General features: G+C 46.9%; 2 protein-coding genes across 5 annotated transcripts in view; both read left to right on the forward strand.

Moving 5' to 3' along the window:
- Positions 1–5,575, forward strand: part of SPAG16 (sperm associated antigen 16) — a 365,639-nt gene extending 360,064 nt beyond the window's left edge. For both annotated transcript variants that reach the window (XM_038143348.1, XM_038143349.1), the window contains one exon: positions 5,323–5,575. In XM_038143348.1, coding sequence (XP_037999276.1) covers positions 5,323–5,540 — 218 coding nt within the window. In that variant the 3' untranslated portion in view covers positions 5,541–5,575. The remainder of the gene's footprint in view (positions 1–5,322) is intronic.
- A 1,310-nt stretch (positions 5,576–6,885) lies between these two features.
- The window catches only part of VWC2L (von Willebrand factor C domain containing 2 like), a 45,726-nt gene continuing 24,859 nt past the window's right edge, over positions 6,886–27,752 (forward strand). For 2 of the 3 annotated variants that reach the window (XM_038143350.1, XM_038143351.1), the window contains exons 1-3: positions 6,886–7,394; positions 9,486–9,952; positions 25,200–25,329. In XM_038143350.1, coding sequence (XP_037999278.1) covers positions 9,542–9,952; positions 25,200–25,329 — 541 coding nt within the window. In that variant the 5' untranslated portion in view covers positions 6,886–7,394; positions 9,486–9,541. The remainder of the gene's footprint in view (positions 7,395–9,485; positions 9,953–25,199; positions 25,330–27,752) is intronic. The other variant, XM_038143352.1, reaches the window with a different exon arrangement.

Below are 27,752 nucleotides of genomic sequence, written 5' to 3' on the forward strand. Positions count from 1 at the left end.
AAATCCTGCTCCTCGACTGCTCTGTTGTCTGTGAGAGGAGGAGCTGCTGGAGCAGAGAGGAGAGGGTTTGATCTGTCACTGTCCTTGTTCTGCCCCATTTTTTGAGCAGAAGACTTCACCTGAGCTGCTGAGTCTATGGAAAATGTTACTGGGAGCGAGCAATCAGTGCCAGTTATCAGGAGGAATGTCTCAGCCTGATGTGCTTGGGGAGCTGTGGAGTTTGTGACTTCTGTTACAACACTCTTTTATTAGCATAGAAGCTGCTAGACTGCTCCAGAAACATGAAGTACTGGCAGGCTACAACAGAACTTTTCAGAGGATTTGATAATGGGACGTTACAGAATTAGTAAATTAATTTGCCCAAAGAAAAGTTAAATGCTTTAATGGGCATATAAAAAGGCTCACCAGTGAGGAGTGGTGATGGTTTGCTCCAAAACTGTCACAGTTTGCAGCTGTTTGGACATGTAAAGCAGTGTGTGGTGTGGTCCTGGCAAGGTTTCACTCAAAATTCATTGTACAGGGAAGACAGTAATCATGGCTGTGATTTCTGTTAAGCTCTTATGAAATATAAATTGTCAAACTGTCTTTTGACAAGTAAAGGTTTTGTTCCTTTTACCCCAAGTAATTTGGAACCATCAACCCAGCAAATTAATCTTGTCTAGTTCTGTCTTTTGAAGAAATGCAGTAACAAATTAGATTGCTTCAACACGCCTGCCCTATTTTAAATTTATCCACCAGTTCAAATTAGGAGATGGATTTCATACTGATTTCACAGGAGGGGCTTTGGTTCCTTAGGATTCCTTTCCGTAGGTATGTAAAGTTCTTTGCAGATGTGAAAAAGCAGGTTGCTTACTTATATCTAACACAACTGAGCCTCACTGAATGCAATAACTTTGCTTTTTGGCTCACATGTTTAGGTCAGTATGGACACTCCAGTAAATTTGGTGGGATTTTGGCCAGATTCCTGCTTTTGGCAGTTTATGGCTACGGTCTTTATCAAACCCATAATTTTATGTACATTTGGAAAATGTACAAGAACAGATTTGCATACAACATAATTAATTTTAACTTTAACCCCTTTTCCAGAGTGGGGTATGTATCCTAAAAGTAAAAAAAAAAAAATTACTAAAATATTAGTGTCTCTGAGATACTAAATGATTTTAGGGTTCAGCTCTGGTCTCAAAACAATATAGATACACAGTTTTAGTAGCAGGAATAGTTCTTCTAGAAGGGCATGGATGATTTTTATTGTTTTAAGTACAAATGTATTTCCAGCCCAAACAACAGCACTGCATTGTAATTAATCAATGTCTGAAAGGAAGAGCATTGCCAGTCCGGAGACAAGAACAGAGCTTTCCCTGTAGGACACTGGGACTGGAAACCTACAGCAGTTCTTAACTCCAGTGCCGGGCAAAAAAGAGAGCTGAAATTGCAATGACTCCTGAGAATAAATTCATCCTGGTCCAAGCAGAAAGGTGACTGTCCAGAGATTCCAGATTCTGGCTGCTCTGCAGCTCCCAGGTGAGGTGGGATGCAGACATTTTTCATGGAAACTCTGTGTTTCACCATCCCCTGGGGTGTGATCTGGGTCTGGCCTGGCTCCACATCTCTCTGTGGAACCCCAAGGAAGGACTGAAGCCTGACGTTTACACATGGAGTAAGCACCATCAGCCAAGTACATTTTAATGCACAGAGTTTTTTCTTGGCTAAGCTGTCATCCCCTCAAGGATTCCTTGCACAGAAGTTGTTTGTACCTTTAATTGGCTTTGCTACCTTTCTTTACCTTTTCCAACTCAGTGCATCTTTCTTGAAGCGAGTGTCCAGATGGTCAGAGCTTATGTTATTCTAAGGACATAATAGGGGTCCATCAGAAAAATTAGTACTTGGGTTTAGCAACGGGCAACAGCAAATCAGCTGTGACTAGTACAAAGGCTGCTACTGTAGGGTCTCTTTGTGGTGGCAATGTGCTTTGTCATCACTCCTTGTCTGCCAGGTTGAGGAGGAAGGCTGAGCTCAGGATTGGCGTGGGGCCAGCCAGAGCAAAGCTTCACTTTACCTCCTCATGTTGCCAAGTGCACCAACAGATCCAGAGCAGGTTCTGGAAGCCTTGTGAGCTGGAGATCTAGAAGCTGTGTGATCTAGAGGTCAGAGTCTTGGAGACTTTGCATCTTCTAAGCAGGATCTGTTCATTTCAATGCAAATCAGCCGAACTGCTCAGTTCAGTGAGTTTACATAGACCAGCCCCACCTGACAGTTTGGTCAAAGGTATGAAGAACAACCTCTGTTCAGGCTTTTATCTTCCCCCAGTGTTCTATCAAAGTGCCTTTGTTAGTGACAAGTAAGTATCCTTCATTAAAATACAGCTTTGCATCACAATTATGTAGTAGGTTTTGTTTGCTTTCCTAATTGGAAAAAATTTTGAAAGAGCAATAAAACACAATTTGTTCCCTCTTCCCAAAATGAAACATCTCCTTTCGGAAGGAAGGAGGGAGTAAATTTACATTATAATGAGCAACTTGTTATGAGCCCGTAGATCAGTGTTGACATAAAGGGTGACGGAAATGAGATGTTGTCATTTTGTGCATTCCCCCTCGCATGCATCTGCCTGTGCATCCTGCTGCTGCTGAGCCAGGAGGTGGCTGTGTCATGGTCAGTGATAGTAACACACCCTAACTCAAGGAGAAACTCCTGTGAGATGAATCGTTCTTCACCAGGGCTGCCAAGTGCACTTCCATCCTTTCCGCAGTGAGTCCCAGCAATGGAGGCAGTGCAGGCTACTGCTGCACCTCTTAGCTGGCTGGTGTGTACTGACCCTCTCTATTTTCCTCTTGGCTTTGTCGTTTCCCAGGGCTGTCAGAATACTGGCATGGACTGACAGGATGAGTGCTACGGTTTTGCATCAGGCATGTGACTCACCTAGCAAAGCGTGCAGAAAAATGCAAGGTTGGGGTCTGCCCCTGACCTGCTCAACCCAGGGAGCTGAAGCTTTGTCTCGGTTGTCATTCTGTCCTGCCCTTACTTTCTGGAAGTGGACTGCAGCTGTCCAGATCTTTTCTCCTGCCTGTCCCTCTCTGTAACAACTGGGTTCATTACTGGTTTTGAGAAGCTGGAAGTGACATTAACCCCCTGCCCAGCCGCTGTGGTGTCAGGGCTGCAGGCAAAATGGCATTTGTTTGGCTCCTGGAGAAGTCATCCAGTGATTGCCTGGAGAGTCTCGCTGCAAGTGCAATCCATATGCAATGCTTCTGTCAGCAAAGACTTGCTGGAGGAGAGTTTATAATAAATATTCACATCTGCTGCTTTGGACACTCTAATCCATCCTACAGATCTTTGCTGTGTCAGGCTTTGTTCTAGATGAAGAAGCCGGGTAGTTGTAAAGGTTTGCAAATAGGGCATATTTATCATGGTTAGCTCTACTTGCTAGTTCCTTTTCTTGCACAAATATCCATGACCACACTAAGCATAAGTTGTGGTTAAATATTCTCAGCGCCTTTGTAAGCTGTTTGAGGCTACGTGTTTCTTTTGATAAATGGCGAAATGAAGCCATCAGATCTTCATGAGCAGAACAGACAGCATCATTGTTATGACCTAGTCTGAACAGAGGGACAACATATTCCCTGGATAAACTGTACATCACATAGGCACACCCAGGGCCCTGAAGTGTTAAAACAGATAAATTCATCCATGCTCACGTCTGTTGGACAGTATGTTCCCATGGGCTATTTGGTGAATAACCCGAGTTACTAAAAATAGAAAAATGTCTCCTGTTTTTCATAATCTTCCCAAAAATTATGACCTTGGTGCCAGATTGACTTGGTCAGTGTCAATATTAATTATTCTTCTGCTGGTGATGTCTTTGCTTTCAGAGAGAAAATCTCGATACGTAAGAAGAGCTGTAATCACTCGCAGGGTGTATTGAACTTGCTCTAAATAGAAAAAGGTGTTTGACCAAGATCATGACTGACAGTACAGTGATCCCATTGTTGTAAGGGCCACATCAGATTTGAAATGAATGTATTGATTTTTCTTTTGGTACGTGAAACTCATGATTATTATAGTTAATTTCTAAAGGATAATCTTTATCTGGATGCTGGGTAAGTAGGAGGCACTTCAAGCAGATCACTTACCAGCTATTACCTCTGCTTTTATTTAAGCAGGAAGGTAATAAACTTATAAACATATTGTGCTTCCTTCCAAGTGTTGAAAACTGTGTCCATTTGATTTGCAAAAAAAAGCACATGGAAACTGAGAACTCCTTAGAACCTTTTTTAGGTTTTCTTTTCTTTTTTCTACTGTTAAACCCTGTTCTATACTAAGGATTTAAATACAGTTTTTTCCATAAGGATATGAGGGAGCAAGCACTCAGTACAGTTAGGTTCCTGACCTTCTGAAAATTCAGCTGAAAACTCATATCCTCATGTCTTAGAGTGGTACAAGAAAAGCAGTGTCAAAAGCATGGTCTGATGTTGATACCTCCGGGTATTAATGAAGTATCTACTCCTCTGGTGCTCAGTCTGTGTTTCAGAATCTGTTCCTGAATAATTGTATTCAAATATAAGTGATTGTCCTGCTCTGGTCTGCACTGGGGAAGCCCCACCTTGAGTGTTGTGTGCAGTTCTTGTCACTGTAACATAAAAAAATTATTAAGCTATCAGAGAGCATCCAAAGGGCAGCAAAGATGGTGAAGGGCCTTGAGGGGAAGCTGTGTGAGGAGTGACTGCGGGCACTTGGTCTGTTCAGCTGGAGGAGACTGAGGGGGCGATTCACCAGGGTTTGCAACTCCCTTGTGAGGGGAAGTGCAGGGGCAGACACTGATCACTATGGGGACCAGTGACAGGACCCGAGGGAATGGCCTGAAGCTGTGTCAGGGAGGTTTAGGTTGGATATTAGGGAAAGGTTCTTCCTCCAGAGGGTGGTTGGACACTGGCACAGGCTCCCCAGGGATGGTCACAGCACCAAACCTGACAGAGTTCAAGAAATGTTTGGACAACAGCTCTTGGGCACATGGTGTGACCCTTCGGTGTCCTGTGCAGGGCCAGGAGTTGGACTCCATGATCCTTGTGGGTCCCTTCCAACTCAGCAGGTTCTGTGATTCTGTCAAAGTAGCCAGGCTCCTTGTGAAAAGAACATGAAGTCTCCAGACTGGCCTAATCGCTCCAAAATCCAATCTCATTGTCATTGATCCGTCCAATTTTCTGTTAATTTATCTCTGAAAACAGGAGTACATGTGAGTCTCCTTAAAGCCAACATCTCAAAACTTCCCGTACCGCTCTCTTCTGTAGCCTTTGCCAACCTCGATGATGCCTTTGCCGTGTGTTTCAGGTGACCTGGTGGCTCTGGCCAGCAGCGAGGGCTCCGTGAAGGTGCTGTCCCTGGCCGTGGGCCAGCTCTCCGTCCTGCACGGCCCCGGGGTCGAGGTGCGCTGCGTGCGCTTCCACAGCGAGGACTGCCTGCTGTCCGCGGGTGCCGATGGCAGGGTTTGCCTCTGGACCTGGCACAGAGACACGCGGCCCCCATCGCCTTCCACGAGAGCGCTCTGACAGCAGCACTGAGGGCTTATAGCTCCGTAGCTCGTGTTTGCATTATTCGGGGAATGTTCGCCCAAACGGAGTATTATTTAGCATTTTATCCGAATAAACCCCTCTATTTCTCCCTCTTCCTGCTGTCACCGTGTTTTCCCCAACACCAAGAATCTCTCTTTTAGTGGTTTCTGGAGAAACAGCTTTACAATGACGCCTAATGCCGGCGCAGTCGAATTGCAAGGAGATTGATTTTTAATGTAGCGCAGCAGGAGCCACAGGAGCCGGGGCGCCCCTTCCCCGGTGCAGCCGCCTATGGGAAGATGAGGCGAAGTTTCCACAATGCAGCCATGGGGGATGTTCTCCCGGACACCGCCGGGGCAGCGGCGATGAGCCGGAGCTGGAGAGAGCGGAGGGGCTGAGGGAACCCCCAACCCACGGATCCGAGGGCAGCCGGGCTGAGGGGAGCCCCAGCCGGTGGATCTGAGGGGGGAGCGGGGCCAAGAGGAGTTGGGCTGAGGGGAACCGGGCTGAGGGGAGCTCCAGCCGGTGGATCTGAGGGGAACCGGGCTGAGGGGAGCCTCCAGACGGTGGATCTGAGGGGAACCGGGCTGAGGGGAGCTCCAGCCGGTGGATCTGAGGGGAACCGGGCTGAGGGGAGCCTCCAGCCGGTGGATCTGAGGGGAACCGGGCTGAGGGGAGCTCCAGACGGTGGATCTGAGGGGGAACCGGGCTGAGGGGGCTCCAGACGGTGCATCTGAGGGGAACCGGGCTGAGGGGAGCTCCAGACGGTGGATCTGAGGGGAACCGGGCTGAGGGGAGCTCCAGACGGTGGATTTGAGGGGAACTGAGCTGAGGGGAGCCTCCAGCCGGTGGATCTGAGGGGGGACCGGGCTGAGGGGAGCTCCAGACGGTGGATCTGAGGGGGAACCGGGCTGAGGGGAGCTCCAGACGGTGGATCTGAGGGGAACCGGGCTGAGGGGAGCCTCCAGCCGGTGGATCTGAGGGAAACCGGGCTGAGGGGGGCTCCAGACGGTGGATCTGAGGGGAACCGGGCTGAGGGGAGCTCCAGCCGGCGGATCTGACGGGAGCCGCTGGATCTGAGGGGGACCGGCAGGTCTGAGCAGAGCCGTCGCCCCAGCCGGCGGCAGGGGGAGCAGCGGCCGGGGCGGGGGCGCCCCGCCCCTGCATTATTTTTTGGGTTTTACCCCCCCCCTCCCCCCCGGCTCTTCTATCTTTTTTCTTTTTTTTCTTCTTTTTTTTTTTACCACCACCCTCCTAAAACCAAAATTAATCCCGATAAGGGCAGGCAGGGAGAGCGGAGCTGCGCGGCGCGGGCATGGCCGGCGCCCGGGCCGGGGAGTCCCCGGAGGGGCGCGGGGGCTGCCCGCCCGCCGGGCGCGGGGCTCCTGCGCCCGCCCTCCCCCGCCTGCCTCCCGCCTAAGCCGCGATCGCTCCCCCCCTTCCCCCGCCGAGGCGAAGCTGGAGCCGCAGGAGATCCGCCGGGCACAGGGAGGGGACAGGGATGGGTTGTTTTCTCTCCCCCGCCCGCCCCGAGACCTGAGGAGATGCAGCCCAAGTTCGCCGCGATGACTCTGCTGCTGGCACCGGGGTTTCTCCGCGGCATCGCAGCCTCCGGACCGCCTGAATCCTGCTCCCTCTGAATCGTCGGCGCCGGGTTAAAGCTCAGTTCTCATGTTGTGGTTGCTGGGCTGCCGCGCTCCCGTTTTGCGATGGGAGGTGGAGGAAAAGGGATTGTCCGTGAGTCAACACCGAAAACGTGATTAGGATGAACTGCTTTCACTAATCTGTTTCTAACCTTTCAGTCCATGTTGGCCTGTGACCCCTCTCAGCTTTCACATCCAGCCTGATCAGGTAGGTGTGAATTATTTACTTGGGGTGAGGGAAGGCGGATGGAAACGTTTCAGAGACTTACCTACGATCCTGGCCTCTCTGAGGATGAGAAATGATGAGAAAGTTCAAGCTGTAAACTCATTCTGAGCCAAGCAGCATTTGTTTACTTGTTGAAATGTGTCCGTGCAAGACGTCTGCAGTCTGTCTGATTTCCAGGATCGAGCCGACTGCCTGTGAGTTGCTGTGGGACATCTCAGCTGCTGTAGCAAAATATCTGGGGAGAACTTTTATATACGTATATGCATACTCACGTATTTGTTTTGAGAGCTTCCTCATAAAACTCCAGCAGATTCTCATAAGTGTTTCACATTTCCTCAGATATGAATGACTCTGTTTGCTGCTCTTTTTTTCCCCCTAAAAGCCCACAAATCTGCAGTGTTGCAACCTACCTGTAGCGTTAGGTGGGGAGATTCTCTGCTCTGTAGATATGTAAAGCAGCCGTATCTGCATGAATCGCTGGATTTCCAAACAGCATGTTACAGTAGATATTGCTGATAGGAGTAACAAGAAGGTGCATAGTCCTTGTGATGGAAACACAGCTAGTACTTCAATTAAGAAGCTATCTTTTCGAATTTGATAAATCTTGTGTAATATCCGGTGTCTCCCTCTGTTGTGGCTTCGGAAAAACTGCTTGGTCAACAGGATCCTTTAGCTGCTTCTCTGAGATTAAAGCTTTCTCCTCCTGCTGCTCCTTTTTTGCTTCAGTTAAGGGAGGATTAATTGCTGAACATCTGCAGTCCACCAAAAACGCCAGTATATAAAAATGTCACCCCGAGGGGTGGGGGAGAGTACGTGTTTGCCCGTGTGTGTAGGTTAACGCATGTTTGTGTAGACCCCGTGTGCCTGTGTGTGCATGCTCCGGGAATGGAGGACAGGAAGGGTTGGTGGCACACACACCCCAACAGTCCTTCTTGGTTTGGTTTGTGCCAGCATCTGCCTCCGTAGTTCTGCAGTCCATGTAATGCTGGTGTTTCATCTCATGTAAAAGTTTCCTGTAATACTTTGCCCAGTTTTTTTAAGAGGGGTGAGAAAGCAGTTCGCTGCCAGGGTTGCACTGGCTGCGGGCTGGTGTGTGGGCAGGTTGGTGGCAGTGATGTGGCACTGTGGGCAGCCAGAAGTGTTCCCGAGACACCGGCATGGAGCCTTCTCCTGGCGCCGACTCTCCCGGGGGTCACTGAAAGCCCCTCTCCCTCCCGGGCTCCGTCCTCACTCCGCCACTTCAGCACAGCTCACCGCAGCTCGGGCCGTGCTGCATCGCTCCCGAAGTTTTAGAAAGGCTCCAGCTTAATCAGGCCGACACGTTTCAGCGGCTCCATGCATTATGCAGGCATTTAACGTCCTGCACTCCGCGTTTTTTGCTGGGAATTACTGAAATGCTGAATAATGGAGAAGGTGAATTGCATCTTTGCCTCTGGCAGGGTTAAACGTACCTGCTGCGGGCTGGGCTCTGTTGGTAGCCCCGGAAGTCCCTCTTCAGAAATGCTGTCAATAAGATTCTGTACTATTCCACCTCTCACAGCCCAGGTTTAACCCAGCACCATCTTTCAGATCAGACACAGATCTGACAACAGTTCATGTTTGACTCCTTTTTCATCCCAGGTTTCCCACCTCAGTTTAATGAAGTGGGCTGTGCTCCATACGTAGCACCAAGGGACAGTGGCCACCACAGGAGGTTTAGGCCATTCTTAAACTTGGCTTTGAAACCTCATGAGCTGCCCATCACCATGCGGTTTCAGGCAGCTGGTTACATTTCTGGCGCATCCAAAAACTCAAGTGCAAAAATGAGGAAAGTAAAAATTAGATGATTCTGTGAACCACCATTCCTTCAGAGATATTTTATGGTCACATGCTTCCAGGCATGTGTGTCTAATTTTAGGTATTTCGCATGCTTTGTTCTCTTTGTCAGTAATTAAGAAGATATTTAATTCAAATGAAACAGTGATAATTAAAAACCTTGATTTATTCTTCAGTACTTGTGAAACAATGACTTTTATAAGTCAGTATTCCTTGAATTTTGAGGGTTTTTTCTCACTTGAAACTGTTTGTTTTCAGACCACGACCCTGGTCTCCCTATGGAAGCAACTGTTTGTATCTGGCTTTGAGGTCCCATGGAGAAGCTGAGGAGGGGGATGGCTCTTCATATCCATGAAGCCTGGATACTTCTGTTTGTGCTCCCTGGTTTGGTCACTCCAGCTGCCATCAATCATGAAGACTACCCCGCTGATGAAGGGGACCAGACCTCCAGTAATGACAATCTGATCTTTGATGATTACCGGGGGAAGGGCTGTGTGGATGACAGTGGCTTTGTGTACAAACTGGGAGAACGTTTTTTCCCAGGACATTCCAACTGTCCCTGTGTCTGTACTGAGGACGGACCTGTTTGTGATCAACCAGAATGCCCTAAAATCCACCCAAAGTGCACAAAAGTGGAACACAATGGATGCTGTCCAGAATGCAAAGAAGTGAAAAACTTTTGTGAATATCATGGGAAAAATTACAAAATCTTGGAGGAATTTAAGGTACGGAACCCTTTCTTCAGTATTTCGTATTAGTATGCTTTAGGAGTTGTATTTTTTGTTGGGAGCTCTCAAAGGCACTCAGTGTTTGCTTACTGCCATGGATGAAGGCTGAAGTTGAAGTTGTTTTTAGCTGTGATGCAGGTCTGGCTCATGTAAAAGCTGTCACCTCCCCCTTATGTGCACCCCTGAGGGCCGGTGGTCAGTCAAAAGCCCCTGTGGGCATCGCCAGCCCTCTGCATCTGCCTCCTTTGCTCATAGCATGGCTCGTGCTGGACTACCAAGGCTGTGTAAAGCAGTGCTGAGTGCTTTTTAAGAACCCCTTTTGCAATTTGGATAGCAAAAAATGGATGGCATGGTGCTGAGAGTTGTTACTCATAACTGTATCAGCATGCAAATAAGTGATGGTAAACTCTATTAAATTTTTTGGTTTCAACTGTGGTAAGGCTGTCTAGAATGGAGAAGATGGAATCCTGGGCAGATGAGCATCTCAAGCAATGAGAAGCGTGGGGTTTCACTGTAATGGTTGAGTGATTGTAAGGAACGTCATAAAGAAATCCTGCAATAGATCTTAAAAACAAGTCGGTGTTTTCCAAAACCACTACACAACCTGCAATTCTCATTCTGATGAGTTCGATCACGAGCTTTCAATTCTGCTATGGAACGCAGCATTTCCAGTGAAGAGCAGGGGCTGTAAAAGCTGTAGGTACACAAGTTGGTTCTTCCAGGTCATGTGGCTTTAAGAGTTGAACCTCCATAATGAACAACAGCCTGTAACTCTTCCTGGCTGAGTGCCAGATCTTATTATACACTTGGCCAGTTCCTTGCCTTTCCTGCAAGGAAAATAATTTCATATAGGTCTGAGTACTTCACCAGTTCTCAGTAACACAGATGGCAGTTCCCTTTTTCACAGAAATGGTCATTTTCAGGGAAGGTAGCAGTTAGTAGTTCCTTCCTTCTATCATTTGTGATGTATGTTTATCTTTCTCTGTCCATCTGGAACTGCAGTCACCGAGGCTGGGCAAGACAGTTTAATGTCACAAGCACAAGGCAAAGCAAATGTATGAGGAGCATCTCCTTGAGGGCCACCCTGATAAACCCGCTTTGCTTTAGTGAGGGATGTGAAGATGCTGATCTTTTGAACTGCCCAGATAACAGTTTCTTCTTGGCCTGGGAAGGCCTGGCCCAAGTTTATCCCATGATCACACTTAGTGGTTACATTTTGACTGCTATGCTTTCAGGTGGTGAGATATCCCACCTTGGTGATCAGGTTTTCATGTGAGGTCTTGTTTTTAAGAAGCAGAAGTTTGTAAGGACTCTCTGAAGAGATTGCAGTGGGAGAGATAGATCTTGTCATAAAAGTATCTCTTGCATGTGAATTAAGTGGAAAAGTAGTGATCTCTTTTGCTGAAAGAAATAATTTCATCCAGATAACAGCTTAAGCTCTAGGAAAACAGAATACAGGAGAGAAAAGCTGTCGGAGAGAGTTAGGAGCCATCTGGGTCCCTGCTTGCTGTATTCAAACACTCGGGGTGCAGTGTGGAAAGCAAAGTTCCAGCCCCCTCTGAGAAGCACAAAGTAGACAGTGTCACACCACTCTGACACACAGTAACCTTCTGTCCGGAACTAATGGGAGATCCTTCACACTTAATTCAGCTGACAGTCAAACTTTTGACCTAGACCTGTGCTTTGCTGAAAGCTCAGCATGTTGTGGGATAGGGCAGAAAGCAATGTTTTGGAAATCTCTGTGTTTACCTAGAATAAACAGTAGATTGCTTTTTTCCCCTCAAAGTATTGTTGGAGAGTCAGACAATGGAAGATCACTGTTTTGTGGGGAGAAAAGAAGCCCCTGTGAACTATGACTTTATAAATTCTATTGGAAAGGCAGAACCTTGAGATTCAGGAAGCTGCTGCTCTGAAGTCTTGACTTTATGAGGCATCCAAGCATTTTGTTGTTTATTTCAGCAGAATAAAGATTATACCTGCTATCTGTGCAGATGAAATCTTGAGCAGTTCGTAGGTTTTACAGGCTCTGAGCTCTGCTCTTCCCTCATCCTGTTGAATTCATAATGTCTGCAAACTTTCTCACATCCATTGCACACACACTGAAGTCAAAGACGAGAGGCTGTTCTGACTCAAACCCAGGCTGCTTTCAGTGGAAACAGAGGCACTGTTTTATGTGGTCTCAGAAGCCTTTCACCCGCTTGATTTACTTTTGCTGGTATGTGGACTCCAAATCGTCATCTATAGAAGTGCTTGTCACTGCTGAGTTTCAGCTGAAATTAGCCTCTATTTAAAAATCTTTTGCAAGTGTGTGTCTGTGTGTGTGTGCCAGGACTGACTCATCTTGTGGAAATTTCAGCTGCCTGATCTTTCACAAATTGGGATTAATTTTTTTCTCTCAGATTTTTTTTTTCCTAGGTAATCAGTATCTATGAGAGGTTTGCAGTTGGGTGAATTTTCCTGTATTGTTTCTAGATTTTTTTTTTCTCAGGTTTGGGGTGAGAAATCCAAATGTGATTTAATCTTTTTTTCTTACCACTGGCAGTAACTGCAATGCTGTCAGGGTGAAGGAGCAGTTACAAAGGCCCATTTCTTGAATATTTAGCTTCCTCCTAGTGAACATATCTTGTACATCTGATTTTTTGAGTCGTAACAGTCATAAGCACAAAGTACAAACATGCCAACAAGCCACATAGCTTAGACAGCTGTCCAAATATTTATGCTCATGCCCCTCAATCATTAACATGTACAACTGAAATGCTGAACTGAAGTTCAATTATAAATCCAAACCCATTGAGAATTTTTCTTGTATCCTTTTGTAAAATTTTGTGTCTGACAGATGGCTTAGTAACCCCAGGCAGCATCTTCATAACATCTTCATCTCTTGTGGTCCTGGGAGATGTTGGTGGCTTTGGGGCCCCAGCTACTCATACAGAGCCTGCCTCGTTCCCTGGTTCCAGTGGGAATTACCCCCAGCGTTGGCTGAGGCTTGGGCTCCACCTGGAAACCCCTGCAGAAAACAGTCTCTCTAATGCTAACCATGAACTGATTCACATGTGATTCCAAGAAATACAAACTGATGCCTGGTGGTCGTGATTCTGATACCTGTGGAGCAGGAGAGAGGGCAGGTCTGATGGGTTTTACTGGGATCCGTCTCTCTCTTTCCCATCTTGTTTTCTGCTTTGCTCTTTGTTGGGCTACAATGTGATATCTCAGGTCCCACTGGCCCTTCTCAGAGCAGGGGTGAAGGCAGCTGTGGTGGCTGCAGGGAAGGTGTGAAGGAAGCTGGAGGTGCCAGGCTGTTTTCCCCAGAGGGATCTGGCAGGGACTCTCGGGCTCACTTGGCAGCTCCTTTTTCTCTCACACATCATCCTTGCTTCGATTTCAGTCCTGGAGGTTAAGGTCTGAGTCCCCAGTGCTCTGCACTCACCTGTAGGAGCAGAGATCTTTCAGGGAGGCTGTTAAGCCTCCCCTTTCTCCTGAGAGGCAGAAAACAAGCAAATGGAGATTGGTCTTGGTTATTGCAAGTACACATGGCTGTGTTTGAAATGAATGTCCCCAGCCAGCAGCTGATGGAAAGTTAAGGAGACAGTGTTCCGCCAGCGTGACGGATGTTCACTGGCAGCTGATGGAGAACTCCTGCAAATGTCACTGAGGCAACAGTGTCCCTAAGTGCTGATTAGTTTTTGCTCTCTTGCATGACTTACTGGCAGAAAAGCACACACCTCTGAAAAATGGAATTATGGCGTGGTTACAGTGTATTTGTAGCCACAGTGAGGAGCTGCTGGAAGAGGATGGGGTTGTCAGTTTTGAAAGTCAGCTGTGAACTTCCCGGGTTTCTCACCACCCAGCAGAGGCACACCCGGAATAACCTCCTGCAGACCTCTGGATATGTAGCAAAATGCCATTGCTGGGAGATAAATGGTCAGGTCACAAGAGATTGTCAAGCTGCCATCTTGAAATGTTCTCTCCATTTTAGACTGACAGGCAGGGACTGCTCCCTGTCCCTGCAGGAGGGTGGGCATGGTGCCATCCTCCTCCAAGGCAGGGACAGGAATTTCCTAAGCACAGACATTAAAATATCTGTGTTAGCCTGGCAGAACGTTGGGTGAGTTATCCTTCGGGTGGGAACACCAGAGGTTTTGCCCTTCCTGATGATGGTCAACTGAGAAGGGCAGCTTCAACCTGCAGTTGTGAACTTGAGTTTGGAATACTCCGGACATTTTTTGAGTGCTCTTCAGTAGCTGTCTTCCTTTCTGCCAAGCACAGAGCTGCAATTTCTTCTAGCCATTGCCTCTGCCAGTGCTTATCCTCTGCTGCTGCCTTGATTTGCCTGTCCTTCCCAATGACTTCTCCACTTCCTTGTCCTCTCCCCTTCCACCTTGGCTCCTCCCAGACCTATCCTCACTGAAAAAGTCCCTAGGTGATGCCCAAGCATTTGTCCCTTGCATCAGCACAAGGGTGGAGAGGTGGGAAAACAAACCTTGCTCTCGCCCTTTTCCTCCACAATGGGAAAAGAAAAAAAAAAAAAAAAAGAAGCAGGAAAGGTGAAATTTTTCCTTCCAGAGCAAAGTTTTTGCTGACTTGAAAAGAGCCAGGATTTCATCGTGAAAGTTCTACTTTATTCTTCTCTCCCCTGCTCCCTGCCACTATATCTTAAGTTCATTGCTTTGTTTTGTCCACAAATCACCTGTAATCCTTCAGTGAAGGTTTTTGTATCTTGCTGACTTTATGTCTTCTTGAACAGTGCTTTGCACAGTAGGAGCCCAGCTCTAGCAGGGTTCTTCAGGGTGTAATCAGAACCCAAAATATATGAGGGACTGTGTAAGCATAGCATTATCATACACTGATTCTCAGCTCATTATGGAAACCTTTACCTCAGAGTAGTGGCACCTCCTTCTCCTTTGTTAATGCTCTTTAAAATGTTTTATTAATGCAATTACCTGAATTTAACTGAGCAAAGCGAGGCCTCTCATCAAAAGGCACATGCAGGCAGGCATGCAGCTGCTGCCCCAGCAGCTCTCAGCCCCTGAAACACAGCGTGTCCATCCTGATGCTGGAGAAAAGGAGGCAGTGAAACCAAAAAGGGATTCCCCACCCCCAGAAGTGTGCCAGAAATAGAAATTTCTGAACTGAAATAGAAATTGAGTGGTGTGAACAACAGCCTGGCTCAGACCACCAGGTACCCAGCCTTGGAGTGCAAGCTTATCAAATATGAATGGAGCACTTGGATGTTGCAGAGTGTTACTGCTGGGGTGGTGCTCTTAGGTGAGAAACAAGAGTTTGCAGCCCTGGGGGGAGAGGGCCAGCATGGGCCCCCCATTTTAATATTGGCATTTTTCTCTCCAAGATGTGTGCAACAGGCTTTTTTTTCTACTGTGACTCAACAAGTGGGGCTTTTTTTCTTTTCCCCTTCTTGTGTGTTCTTCAATTTCACATATGGCTAGAAAATCATAATACAAAAGAAATTTCAATAACGTGCCTGTGCTTTAATAAAAGGAGCCATGAACAATGCCAGCTCTGAAGATAGCATACAGCCATTGAAATCAGACAGGGGAAACAGAACATCAGTCAGATGGAAAAGTATGATTTATTATCTCCCTCCTGGCAAAATTACAGTGACAATGCCTATGCAAAGGAATCTAAAATTACTGACTTACTGTATTTCTGCAATAATTTGTACCAAGAAAACATACTAAAATAGATAGGCCTGTCACATATTGATCTATAGTGAAACCTATTTTTAAAATTATGCTATGAATTTAGCTACTGATTCTGTAACATATATATCACATTATGCACAAATATATTGTTACAATAGGTGAAAGAAGGTGGGCTTTATTCAGATTTGGCTAAAAAAAAATCCATGGAATTTTCTTCCCTAGAGTACAGTAAAGTAAAATTTTCTTCCCTAGAGTACGGGAGGCCCCAAAAGCTCAGAGCTCAGTGGTGCTGGCTGTGCCACACACAGACTGTCTCAGAGCTCCCCACTCTGATGGATGAGACCCAAAACCTGAATCCCCACAATCCAGAATCAGCAGGAACTGAGCACAAGCCCCTGGTTTTAGTCACGGTGCAGCAGCCCAGTGCAGCGCTCAGCCTGTGCATGCAATCCCAAGGGATTGGTATTTCCCCAGTAAACGTGACACAGGAATTAGTGTGTGCCCAGCATTGGCGCTGCCAGAGCTGGGGCTGGGCTTTCAGTGATTCACTCCAGGAAGCAGCCCATCAGCCCTGCTGCCTTCCAGAATGGAGGCTGTCCAGGGAGCTGCTGAAGGAGAGGGGATATCTCTGCACAGCCAGTGGAGAAGCTCTGGCACTTCCCTGCCCTCCCTCCATGGCTGCTGGAGCCTTACTGTTAAGAAAATGGAATGTGTGGTACCTGCAGGCGTTACCAGCTCCTTCCAAGAGTGGGACAATCAAGTCTGAGGCTTCATTGTTGTGGCAGACAATGCTCAGTGGGGCCAAGGGGAGAACTGCTCATCCTTGGCTCTCCCAAGCTGTTTGTCTCTGTCGCCCAGGCTATTTCTGTGGGGCTGGTGAGCAGGAGGTCCTCGGGTCATCAGCTTAGGAGGAAGGATGTCATCCTTAGAAACGTTCACAGCTCTTTGGTGAGAAGGTTTTTTAGGAAACTATTTCCTGCCAGAGGGAGGGGAAGTGCAGGTCTGTGTTTGTTGCCACTGGAATGTGCTCTATGCAGAATTGCGTTCATTAAAAAAATGTTCAATCGGCCAATTAGTCTAGCTACTGTTTTAAAAGCTGTAATTAGATAAGTTATGTAGTGGCAGTGCTCAGTCTAGTTGCAAAATAAGGATTTGTGAGGCTTCCTTACTCTCTTCTGTGGTAATATCAGAGGTAATTCTTTGGGAATTACAGTAAAATCAGTATGCTTGGAGAAGCAATAGGCTTTGAAACAGCTCCTGAAAGCAGGGAATCTCTCAGTCTGTTGAGTGTGGTCATCCCAGTCAGCAAAACCTTTCTGACTGAGGGTTAGCCCAGTGTGCTCCCTGTGTAAGCAGAGCCCAGTGTATTCTCTCATCACAGATAACCCATTCAAACCAGATTTCAGTTCACATCCTTCCCAGCCTGTGCTCGTAACCAAATGATGATGTCCCCTGAGGGACAGAAACCTCCCTGGCAGCTGCAGAAGGAATGGGACCAAGGTCCACATCTCCTCCCCAGTGATGTCTGGTTGTATGATACCTTCCTCCATGACAGAAACTAGAATATAGAACTAGAAACAGTGTTTTATCAGTCCATGGAGCTGATCTCGCCACCTTCTCCCATCTCTCAGTGTGGACAAAGGAGGAAACAGCAGACTCAGATCCTAAAAAGGATCACCTTTCTGAGCAGGTCCTCTGTTCCTTTCTCCCTGCTCCAGGAGGCTTTCTCCTAGATAGGGTTCCTTCTTTGCAAAAGCCAACCAGGAGGGAATGGAAGCAAAAAGCTGCCAGCCAGGCTCACTTTCCTTGCTGACATTAAAAGGAGCTTAACAAAGGTGAAGCACACACAGACATTTTGTCTGTGTCCGAACGGGGCTGCATTTCACACGTTGGAGCCATCTGTCATATCTGTAACCTTTCAGAAGGAGTCCCCTTCGCTGGGCACTGGGCATGTCTGAACTAAAAAACTATCGTAATGGAGTCATAAAAATTATCACCAAAGTGACAGAGCCCCAGGGTAGGTGAGGTGCAACTATTGTAAGGAATAAAAGGAGACATATATCAAAGCAAAGAGAGCGTTCTCACGGAAGAAGTGCAAAGTCATGTTTTTACAGAAAGATTTGCTACTGCTCTCGGGAGAGAAAAGCAGCCACGAGACTGCAGATACACAGCTCTGGAGGAAAAGGGGCCAGGACTCGGCTCAAGGTTGTCTCTCTCATCAGCTAATGGAGGAGTCACTCTTCAGATCCAGACAGGGTTCCAGGAACCTTTTAAACTCATCAAATTGTGTGGCACGGAGCAAATCTGTGAGTACAAAGCTCCCAAAGGCATCACAACCCTGACTCATCAGATGTGGGCCCAGGACGAGGTGCATCTTCTGTGCCCCTCATCTGCCTTTACTGATCTGTAGGGCTCCCCAGGACTGGTTACAAAAGAATGGCAGGGATAATGCTGTTCCTGATCATGGACAGGCGTGGGAATGAGGAACGAGGGGAGGAGAGGAATACACGACCTGGAGCGATTAGAGCAACCTTGTGCTTTCCCATCTCCAGATCCAAGCCTGCTCACCGGCATGCTGGAAAGACTCTTGCGTTAGCAATGTTTGTGTGTGTGTGTTGAAGGCTCCCTTAAAAACAGGATCTTGGCATCTGCTTCTGCTGCTTCTTGGAAGCCAGGTGCTTGGTTTAGCCAATCTGCAGTGTGGTGCAAGCATTTTTCAATTTTTGGATGGCAAAGTTGATTTGTATTGCTAGGGCTTCATAAAAGTAGGATACAACTCCAGTTTTTTCACTGCAGATAAATTATCTAATGACTTAATAGTTTTTTCCTGTTGCAAAGTCATTTGCGACCTGACGGTGTTTTCAGTGAGTGTGTTTGTCTATAATTACTCGACATACTGTTGATTTGAGCAACTTTCCACCTATGGAAAATCCAGGTGGTTACAGTTTCTGTAGTATAATTGACATTGTATCTCCACTAGTTGGCTGGACGATTTTTATTTTATTAAGTAAATGACAAAAATGAGAGAAATTTTTGCACTTCGGGGGTTTTTGTCTAGGCACATACAAAAGAGACATTTATCTAATTTTTAACACAAATTTAGATGGTTATTTATGCACTGCTTACAGTGAAAGCCAAGTGAGCAGCTTGGAGAAGTGGGCAAGGTTTCAGTCCCACCTTCAGGTGGAACTTGTTCACCAGCTCCTTCTCCACAAGTTTGGCACCTGCAAAATTTCTCAGCTGAAAGCTCTCTGAATTTTCCTGCAATCTTCTGCTAATCTGTCTGAGATCACAGGCAATTTCAATAACAATGAAAATTATTCTAATTTCTCCTCCAGGAGTATCTCTGATGAATGCTATCCCAGTTCCTTTTTCATTCCTCTCCCCTGGTTCATGACTTCCCACCTCAGCCATAATGTGGAAGCCATTTTTGCCTCCAAATGTATTCATCAGGTCCTTTCAAACTTTCTTCCCTTTCTTGCTTCCTGCCAATAAATTCCCCACCTGAAGATGTAGCTACAGAGATAATTTCCATCAGAATTGCCATTGTCCTTAGTGTCATTAAAAGTTACAGCTCCTCTTAAGATGTAAGTGCCCAATTTGACAGACGTCACTCTGCATCGCTCTGCTTTTCCTGCTGTTTTGTCTGCATGGAGCAGGATGCCTCCAATCCAGCCTGTCTGAGGGATTCTCTCTGTGAGTCTCTTGAAAACGAGAAGAGGGAGGGATTGACTGCAGCAATGGTTTTCAGTCTTCCTTTTCTTGGATCTCGGCACTCGCAGGGGATGGGACACACTCAGAGTGTAGGCAGGAGGTGAGTGTGGATACAGCTTGTGGATCTGAATCTGTGGCAGTGATGCCTTAAGTGTGCAGAGCCGCCAGGTGAGATCCATTGCATCCCAAACCACCTTGGCATCAGCAGAAATGCAGAGGATGGCGCTTCCTTTTGAAGAGGTTGGCACTTCTAACGTGTCCTCGAAGGGGGAGAAAGCATTTCAACTCCATATTCAGTAAAAGTGGCAAGAAAAGCATTTTCCCCTTTTGCAGTATCACCCGGAAGAGGAACATCCTCACACACCACGTCCTTTTTGGTGTTTGAAGGAGCTGATTTTGGTTTGCGATGGTGCCGAGTGTCCTGGCATCTCCTCTGCCTTTGCTCTGATGTGATGGTTCCTTGAGTTTTCCCAGAGCTCAGAATCAAGCCCACTGGCTTGGTGTTGTGCTGAGCAAAGCCAGCTGGAAGAATCCCAACTGATCACAGGGAACTGCAGCCTCGAAACTTGGTCTGAGACATCTCCTGAGCTGGGTGACTTGGAAACCAGTTAGCCTGGTGGAGGGGGCAGCAGAGCAGAGTGAGGGAAATGGCTTCTTATTGACTGACAGAACAAACAGGTGAACAAAAAGTATCAGCCAGATGTCATCTTCAGGGTTTTTAGTTTGTCTTAGGCAAATCACTGCCTCTCCACCTCTCCAGAGCTGTTGGTGTTGAAGCAGCTAAGAGTGATTGATGGGCAGACAGAAAGACAGAGAAATCCTGATTGCAGGCAGGCAAGAGGAGGGCTGCAAAATGATGTTTCACAGATACAGATGTGCTTCCTCCATTCACTCAGGGAGAAGATTCCCTGCTTGGTGAGGGTATAGAAAAGCCATTCCCATGTTTGGGGCAGCAGAGGGGTGGCTTAGGTGCCGTAACTGTGGCCAAGACATGAGCTAAGGGAGAAGTACGGAGATGAGGTTCAGTGAGTACTTGCAACAAGAGAATTCCTATGACTAAATGAGATGACTGAGGTGCTCCTTGCAAGGTCTTGCCTAAAATCTTGAAGTTTTGTGTCAGTTATTGTATCAGTGATTGTACCAGCTGCCATAGTCTAAAAAAAAAGTTTGATTCAGATCTCTTCAGCTGTAGAAAAACATAAAGGAGTAGATTTAAACATTCTGAGTTCTGAATTCAGATTTCCATTTTCTTCTCTCCACCTCTCCCTTATGTTTGGAAATGATCCGTTTTGTAGGCTATTGCCTAAAGAATTGTTTGATCGTGTCATCTCTCTGGCTGCCCACCAGTCCTTGTAGAGGACTTGAGAGCCTGCTCACAAAACAGACTTCTCAAAGGTATGAAATTTCTGTGGGTTCTTGAAACCTTGGAGCTGACTGGAGACAGACCCAGGTGGTGCCCAACCCTGTAAGAGAGGAGTAGCTGGATGATGTTAGCAGTCATAATTCCTACCTGTGCTGGCATTTGCTTCCAAAAAGAGGGTGAAAGTGGTGGGGAGCTGGTGTGTATGGGTGCAAGAGTGAAGATTAGGAGGTGGGGCACCTGTATCCTGGTTGGCTTCCCGATTTCTCCTGCTCAGGGTGTATCTTGTGTTTTGTTCTGTTGCCTTTGCTGCCTTTTTCATGTGTTTGTTTATATTGTCTATCAAGTTTACCATTATGTGCTCGCACACATAAAATCTTTATTAGCCGTGTGTATTTTCTATTCTCTGTTCTAATTTTCCTTCCTTCCTGCACTGTTAACAAACTCTGCTGATTGCAGATGTTTCCCATTTGACAGCACCTGAGACTCAGGTTTTCCAGCCACACGACAGAGGGAGTGCTGGCTCCTTCCTCGGGCCATCCTGACGTGTGTGACGGGGCCATCCCACACAGGATTGCCCAGGGACTGAACCTGCCCTCCCAGCCAAACCTGGGCTCACAGTCCTCCTTGAGGTCAGGAGAACAGAAGAGAAATAGAAATTGGGCTGTGATCTCAGGGGTGGTTATGAATGGGTTGTGCTGCTCCAGTCTTTTTGAAGTGACTGGCTGAAGGAGAGGTGGATTAGGGTCAGTGCAGAGACTGAGAAGGTCCCTTGTGCTCTGTGTCCCATTTCAGCCGCTGTTAAAAGCCCTTGAGTGGTGGATAGATGTTGGCCACGTCTGCTTCCCACCAGCTTGGCTTGACTTGGCCCCTGTGCTGACAACAACATCCAAGCATGTATCACCCCACTGGCTCTGAGGGTCACTGCTCTCACCCCCATTAGAAGTGGAGATGGGGTAAGAAGAATTTCAGTGCTTTGCACTGGTTTGGCCAAGTCAAACTGCTCTACAGACTGATACCTTCTACAGCAGGGCCCAGCTTGCTCCTGATAGACTGTTTCTGAAATCATATTGAGCAGTGCAGGACCATGAAATGGTGTGGATATGTATGTGTTGCAGCTGGGCATCGTGAGCACCCTTTCCTTTTGGGCAGTGGTCAGAAGAATGTTTCTTCACCAACAGCTCTTGAAATGCTGCCTAATAAATCCTTCCCTAGAGAGTTTTCTAAGAGACTCTTCTGCCTTGGACACAGGAGTGAGTAAATTACCACCTTTTGTGATGCTTTAATCTTAACACTCTTTCCAGAATGTCACTTTAAGGGACACAGATAAAGCATTTGCACTGTTCATGTGGGACAGTGTCCTCTCTCCTTCCTACTCCAGAAAACCCCCTGTGTTTTCTCAGTATCCTTCTTCAGCAGGGATGAGAGTTCCTCTTCTGGAACTGTTGTTTGAACTTCAGTGGCTACAAAAGTGTAAACCACCCCTCTTTCATGGGGGATAAATCTTTAAATTGGGAAACAGGAAACCAAATTAAGGACATCTTCTGCTGGTTCCCTGTTCATCACTGATTCCCAGCTTGTCTTTTTGCTGCCTGGTCTTCCTGCTGCCTCTACCAATAAACAGATGACTTTTTGGAGTGTCCCACAATTGTTCCACAAAAATGGTAGCACCAGGGAAAGGAATAGCTTGGATGCAGAGTCATTTTGAAGCAGACAACAGCTTCAAAATGCTCAATCAGTGTGCTTGGGGCAAAGTCCTTTCTGGGCCGGGATTTGCAGATCGAATCCCAAAGCACATCCCATGGAAGAAAGTGCCAAGGCTCTCATAAACCAAGTGGACAGGAGGGCTGGAGTCCCCCGTGGTAAGTGGCTCTGACAAGCCACCAAAGTGGTCAGATAGAGGAAGATCCTGGTGACAAGACCAAGTGGCTTGACCTTAATACAGTGAGGAGGAGGAGGTGGCAGAGAAAGGTCTGGTTCATGCCAAAGCAGCCTTTTCATCTGGTGGCTTAGGTCAAGCCTCTAAAGGGGAAAATGATGCCTTAAGTTTTGGCTTTTGTATTTTCCAGATTCTGTGCTGCTTTATTGTGTAGCTCTGAGCTTCATATTAAGTGTTAACAAGCTCTCTTCACAGGGTAGGCAGACAACAATCCTTTTCCAGCTTGTCCAAGGACAGCTGTTCTAAGCTCCAGGCCCAAAAAGTATCAACAATGTGAACTGAAGAGAGAAAAACGAGGATGGGACTTCATAACCTAAAGCTGTAATTGGACAATTAACGCCAATATGTAAATGGAGCAGAACTTATAAAAGTGAGAGACCCCCCATTTTGTGACCATTTTGGTTCATCTTGGGTGCAGCCCTGGCTGGGCTCTTGTGCTGCCCAAGGTGGATCCACTGAGGCCTTTGAATAAATCCCTGCTTTATTCTTTAACCCTGCCCAGCCTCTGTTCTAGGTCAGCCTTCTCAAGGCATCAGTTCACTGTGTTCTGCCAGGGTGTGCTTTCCTTCTCTAATTGTGTGCAGCTCTTCCTGCTTGGAAAGCTGCTCTGAGCATCAGGCAACATCCTGCTTTGTCACAGTGTCGTTTTCACGCTGCACCACCAAGGCTGAGGCAGAAGATGTGCGTGTCATGTCTCATCTGCTCAGCTGCAGAGTCGTTCAGGGGCAGCTTCTGCTTGTGCTGATCCTCTTTGAGCCGTGGATTGGGCTGCAGCCCTGCAAAAGCATCACTTATTCCTTAGCATTGCAGCCACTGGAGTAGTGAGGATGGCTACAAGCCCTGGAGGAGACGTCAGTGAAAGCTTCCACAAATCACAAGATCTAGTTCTACTGCTCCACATAATTAGTGATTAAAATGAGTAAAAACAAAGCAGCAATTTTCTTATTGATCCCTCAGCAAATAGCTCTGTCTGTTTTCTCCTGTATTGTTTCTTCCTATTAAACAGCCTTGAATAAGAAATGTCAGTCAAATGAATTTAGATTCCTGGTGCTTCAGACAGAAATCAAAGCGGGATTGAAAGAGGAACGATAATTAGAGAGAGGAATTCCACCTCCACACACTTCTTCCTTTGCTCAAGGAGTGCTGATTTTATCTAAATTGCCAAAGCCATGAGCAAATGAGAGGTGATGGGAATTATAGACTGCAGATGCTGAGACAAAGCAAGGGAAGCTTTAATTAGTGCATTTTAAGGTAGAAATAAATTTCCTGGGAATAAATTATTCGACTCAAGACACATGGGGCTTCTTAGAGGTGAACTGAAGAGCTTCTTACAAGCCACAAACAAGGCTCACAGGTTATATCTATCTTGTAGAAATGAGTGACCCAGCACTAAGGTCTGAAACACATCAGGATGAATCCTGATGTCTTTCTTTGCATCCCACTTTATTTTCTAATATTGAGTAATATTTCTTAATATTGAGGAATTCCCACAGCTGCAGATACACACAAAGAAGAATTTTTCCCAATACCCACATTTACTCATTGAAATGTTAGTGATGGATGCCGAGATATTGAACCTACTGGTGCTGAAAGGAAGTTATTTTCCTTTCAATTCTCCTCTTATTCTCCTTCCTTAGCTCTGCTGCCATGCTTTCATGACACTAGCACACACATAAGTCACTGGGAACCTTAAAACACTGACCTTTCTCTGTTTTCAGCAGATTTTCACAGCTTTTTAAAGGTTGAGGCAGTAACAACTCTGTGCAATTTGGAGGTGGATAGAGCTTCCTGGCCGAACTGATGGTGCTGAAACAAAGCCATTTAGCTGGGTGCTTTAATTCTGAATTCCCTGACTCAGCAGAATTACTCAGTCTCCTAATTATTTACGTCTTTTATGGGAGCCTGTTGCTCACAAACCTTGTTGAAGCAAGCAGGAGAGGGGCCAGGCTGAGATCCCATGGCTGTGTTACAGGAGTGCTCACAGAGCCCCGAGGCAGGTGCTGCACAAACACGGAATAAAATGGGTTTGTCCCTCCAAGAGCAACACTATTCTCTTCTGCCCTGAAAAGTGGGAATGAAAACACTGCGAGGAGGCTGGGGGATGGACAGGCCATCCCAGCAGCAGCCTGCCAACAGCTTGGGGGTGCCTGGCAGCGGTGGTCTACGTGAGAGATGGGTATGGCCTGGAAAATCCTGTCCTCCCTTCCTGGAATGAACCACCACTCAGGACCTTCCACAAATCCAGCTCTTCTTCTGGCCACACGTGGAAGACAAAACAGATGGGTACAACCTAGAGGCTGCAGCTCAGGTTTTTTTGCATAGGGCCCTAAAATCCGAAAAGACCTCGCGCTCTGCGTGGGAAAACAAGGCTGAGCTCGCTGGTTTTTCTGATGTTGTGGTTTCCTATTTCAGCTGTTGCTCTTTTGTGCCAGAGGTTAACTTGTATCACCCATGATGAATGGCTCAGTCAAGGGGTATTGAACGCTGATGTGTTTATCTTGTGGCAAGATGGGAATGTTGCAAACTTGTGAGCTGCGGGAGGCCATGGGCTAATTTGAGATTTGTTCCTAGCCTTCGCCATGCGAATGGTGTCGCTGCGAGCCCAGCAATGAAGTTCACTGTGTTGTAGCAGACTGCGCAGTCCCCGAGTGTGTCAACCCGGTCTATGAGCCAGAGCAGTGTTGTCCTGTCTGCAAAAATGGTAAGAAAGAACCGTGTTGGCTTTAACAGAGATGTAAAGGAAACTTTTGATTGAAATGCTGTTACTGAGGTTTGCTTCCGTTGGCACGGGCTGGTCCTTCTCCTGGTGCTTCGGTTATGGGGTTAAAATTTAAGCTGCCCTTCCTGGCCTGTGTCTTCTCCTTGAAGCAGATGGAATGGCTGGCTTGACAAAGGTTTTATGGGACCGAGTCCTGATATCAGCGATTGTTGTTTCATTTCTTTGTTATTTTCTCAAAATTAGTCTAACGGAGAATCAAACACATGGGAAAAGAGTGGGTCTTTGTCCCTGCATTAACAAACCAATGGTTATTATCTAAGGCCAAGGGAAAACTCACCAAAATCAATGGCAGAACTTCTCCTGTGGCCACTAAGACACCCACCAAGGCCAGAACATTGTTGGTTGTGTGCTGGAGTCTCTGTGGAGCACTGGCCCTCATTGCCTTGCTGAGGTGATTTCATGAATTAGGTTCATCAATACTTTCAAGAAATGTTTTGGAATGACTGAAAGTACCTCTTTGGAAAATAAATCTGTTTCCAAAAAGGTCTCCCGGGTCTTGTACCACGGCTTGAACTCACATACATCTCTGAAAAAGCACCTTTCTCCTAATGTAGATGTGAAGACAGATTAAAAGGTAAGGCAGCTGCACATAAACCTTTTCACAGCTTTCTAAACATGTAAGAAATGGCTACTTGGATTCATCTCCTTATGTTTAGAATTCACTATCCATATATATTTGTTCTGACATACATCACTGCTGCTGGATAAGAGTAATGGTTGCTGTTGTACCTAAATGAAAATGTTGGTAAATAAATAACATTTTCAACACATTTTCTGCTCTGTAAGACAGAGTAAAGGCAAAGGCAAAGAGTTGGAAATATAAAATACTTTTATTGAAGGAACTTGAAAAATTAAAAAATGTTTGGAAAATTAAGCCATAAATGTTACTTGAAATCCTGAGGTTTGTATCTGTATTTTTGTTCCAAAACATTTTGTCAGATTTTCATTGAGTTTTGTGTTTCTGTTGGAAAGCAGAAAATGTTCATAGGAAATCTCATTGGTTTGTTTTTATTGCTGAAGTTCAGAGGAGAGGTTTGTTACCCAGCTCTGTGCACCACTTTTGTGTACAGCTGTGTTTGGGTGTGAGGTTTCTCATCACACTCACCAAGACTGGTGTCCTGGGTTGGTGACTCAGGGGTACCACTGCCTGTCCTCAGGCCTGTCGCAGAGCTCAGACCCATTCACACCCCAGCAAACACCTCTGGAGTTTGTGTGACCTCTGTGTTCCCGTCACACGTAGGGCACCATCCCAAATCCCCTCATTTACAGTGGCAGCACATCCCATCCGGTCTGCGCCACATCAATCCCACCTGTGAGCATCCCTGAGGCTTCCCAGGAGTGCAGGCTCAGAGGGGCTTTCACAGCTCCAGGAGCTGCTGGATTTCCCCACCATGGCATTTCCCCCAGGACCACATGCCCCCTTTGGGGGTCGGTGGCTTTCTGTGATGCAGTCCCCGACGCCCCTAGTGACCAGGGGTGAGAAGCATCTTTCCTCCCAGAACAGCGTGCCCAGAACACCAGGGAAAAAGGAAAGAGCAGCTCCTGCTGCTGGGGACAAGGACAGGAGGAAGATCCTGTGTGCTGAATGGACTGCGAGACACTGTGAAGTGATTGGCACCCTCACAGGGAAACCAGGAGCCTTCATCCATGGTTTTACCAAATCTCTCCACTCCTCTCTTTGCTCATCTCTTGGGGATACACATAAAGCTCTACATCTGAGACCCGTTTTAGGCAGGGATGTATTCTCACCATCCCCTTCAGAGCAGCCTGGTTGCCTTGGGAATCCTGGTCTCTGGGGACTGCAGCACAGCTCAGCCAGTGGAGGGTCATGGATGTTCCTTGGGATGGAGGACCGTGTCTGCATGGGGCTGCTGGGGGGGAGCTGAGCCCCTCCTGGTGTCCCAACCTGGCTGTAGGGATGGAGACCCCTCAGCTGGAAGGGCTTTCTGCTCCTCCTGCTGCTGCCGGGGCTGACTGGCTTATAGTTGGCCCAAGCTGGCAGTTTTGGCTGTGTCCTGCACAAAATACTGAAGTGATTCCCACAGTGACAGAAATTGGTAGGCACCAAGGCAATTCCTGTGTCGTGGGGAATCTGATGATCAGTTTGTTACTGCTCTTGGATGTGGCTGAGTGTGGCACACACCTTTCTCGTACAGTCTGGGAGATTCAAGTGGAAGTAGCAGCCATTCCTGTGTCCCTTCCCGTCTGAATCCCTCTGACACATCCTAATGAATGAGGAGCACAGTGTTTTCAGCTCTGTCTTCATCTTGAGACCAAAATTTTGTCTTTCAGCTCTCCACTTCAGCCAGTCAATTAAAGCTCAGTTTCACAAATGAATGGAGATA

This window comes from Motacilla alba, chromosome 7 (genome assembly GCF_015832195.1).
Source record: "Motacilla alba alba isolate MOTALB_02 chromosome 7, Motacilla_alba_V1.0_pri, whole genome shotgun sequence".
Lineage (NCBI taxonomy): Eukaryota > Metazoa > Chordata > Aves > Passeriformes > Motacillidae > Motacilla > Motacilla alba.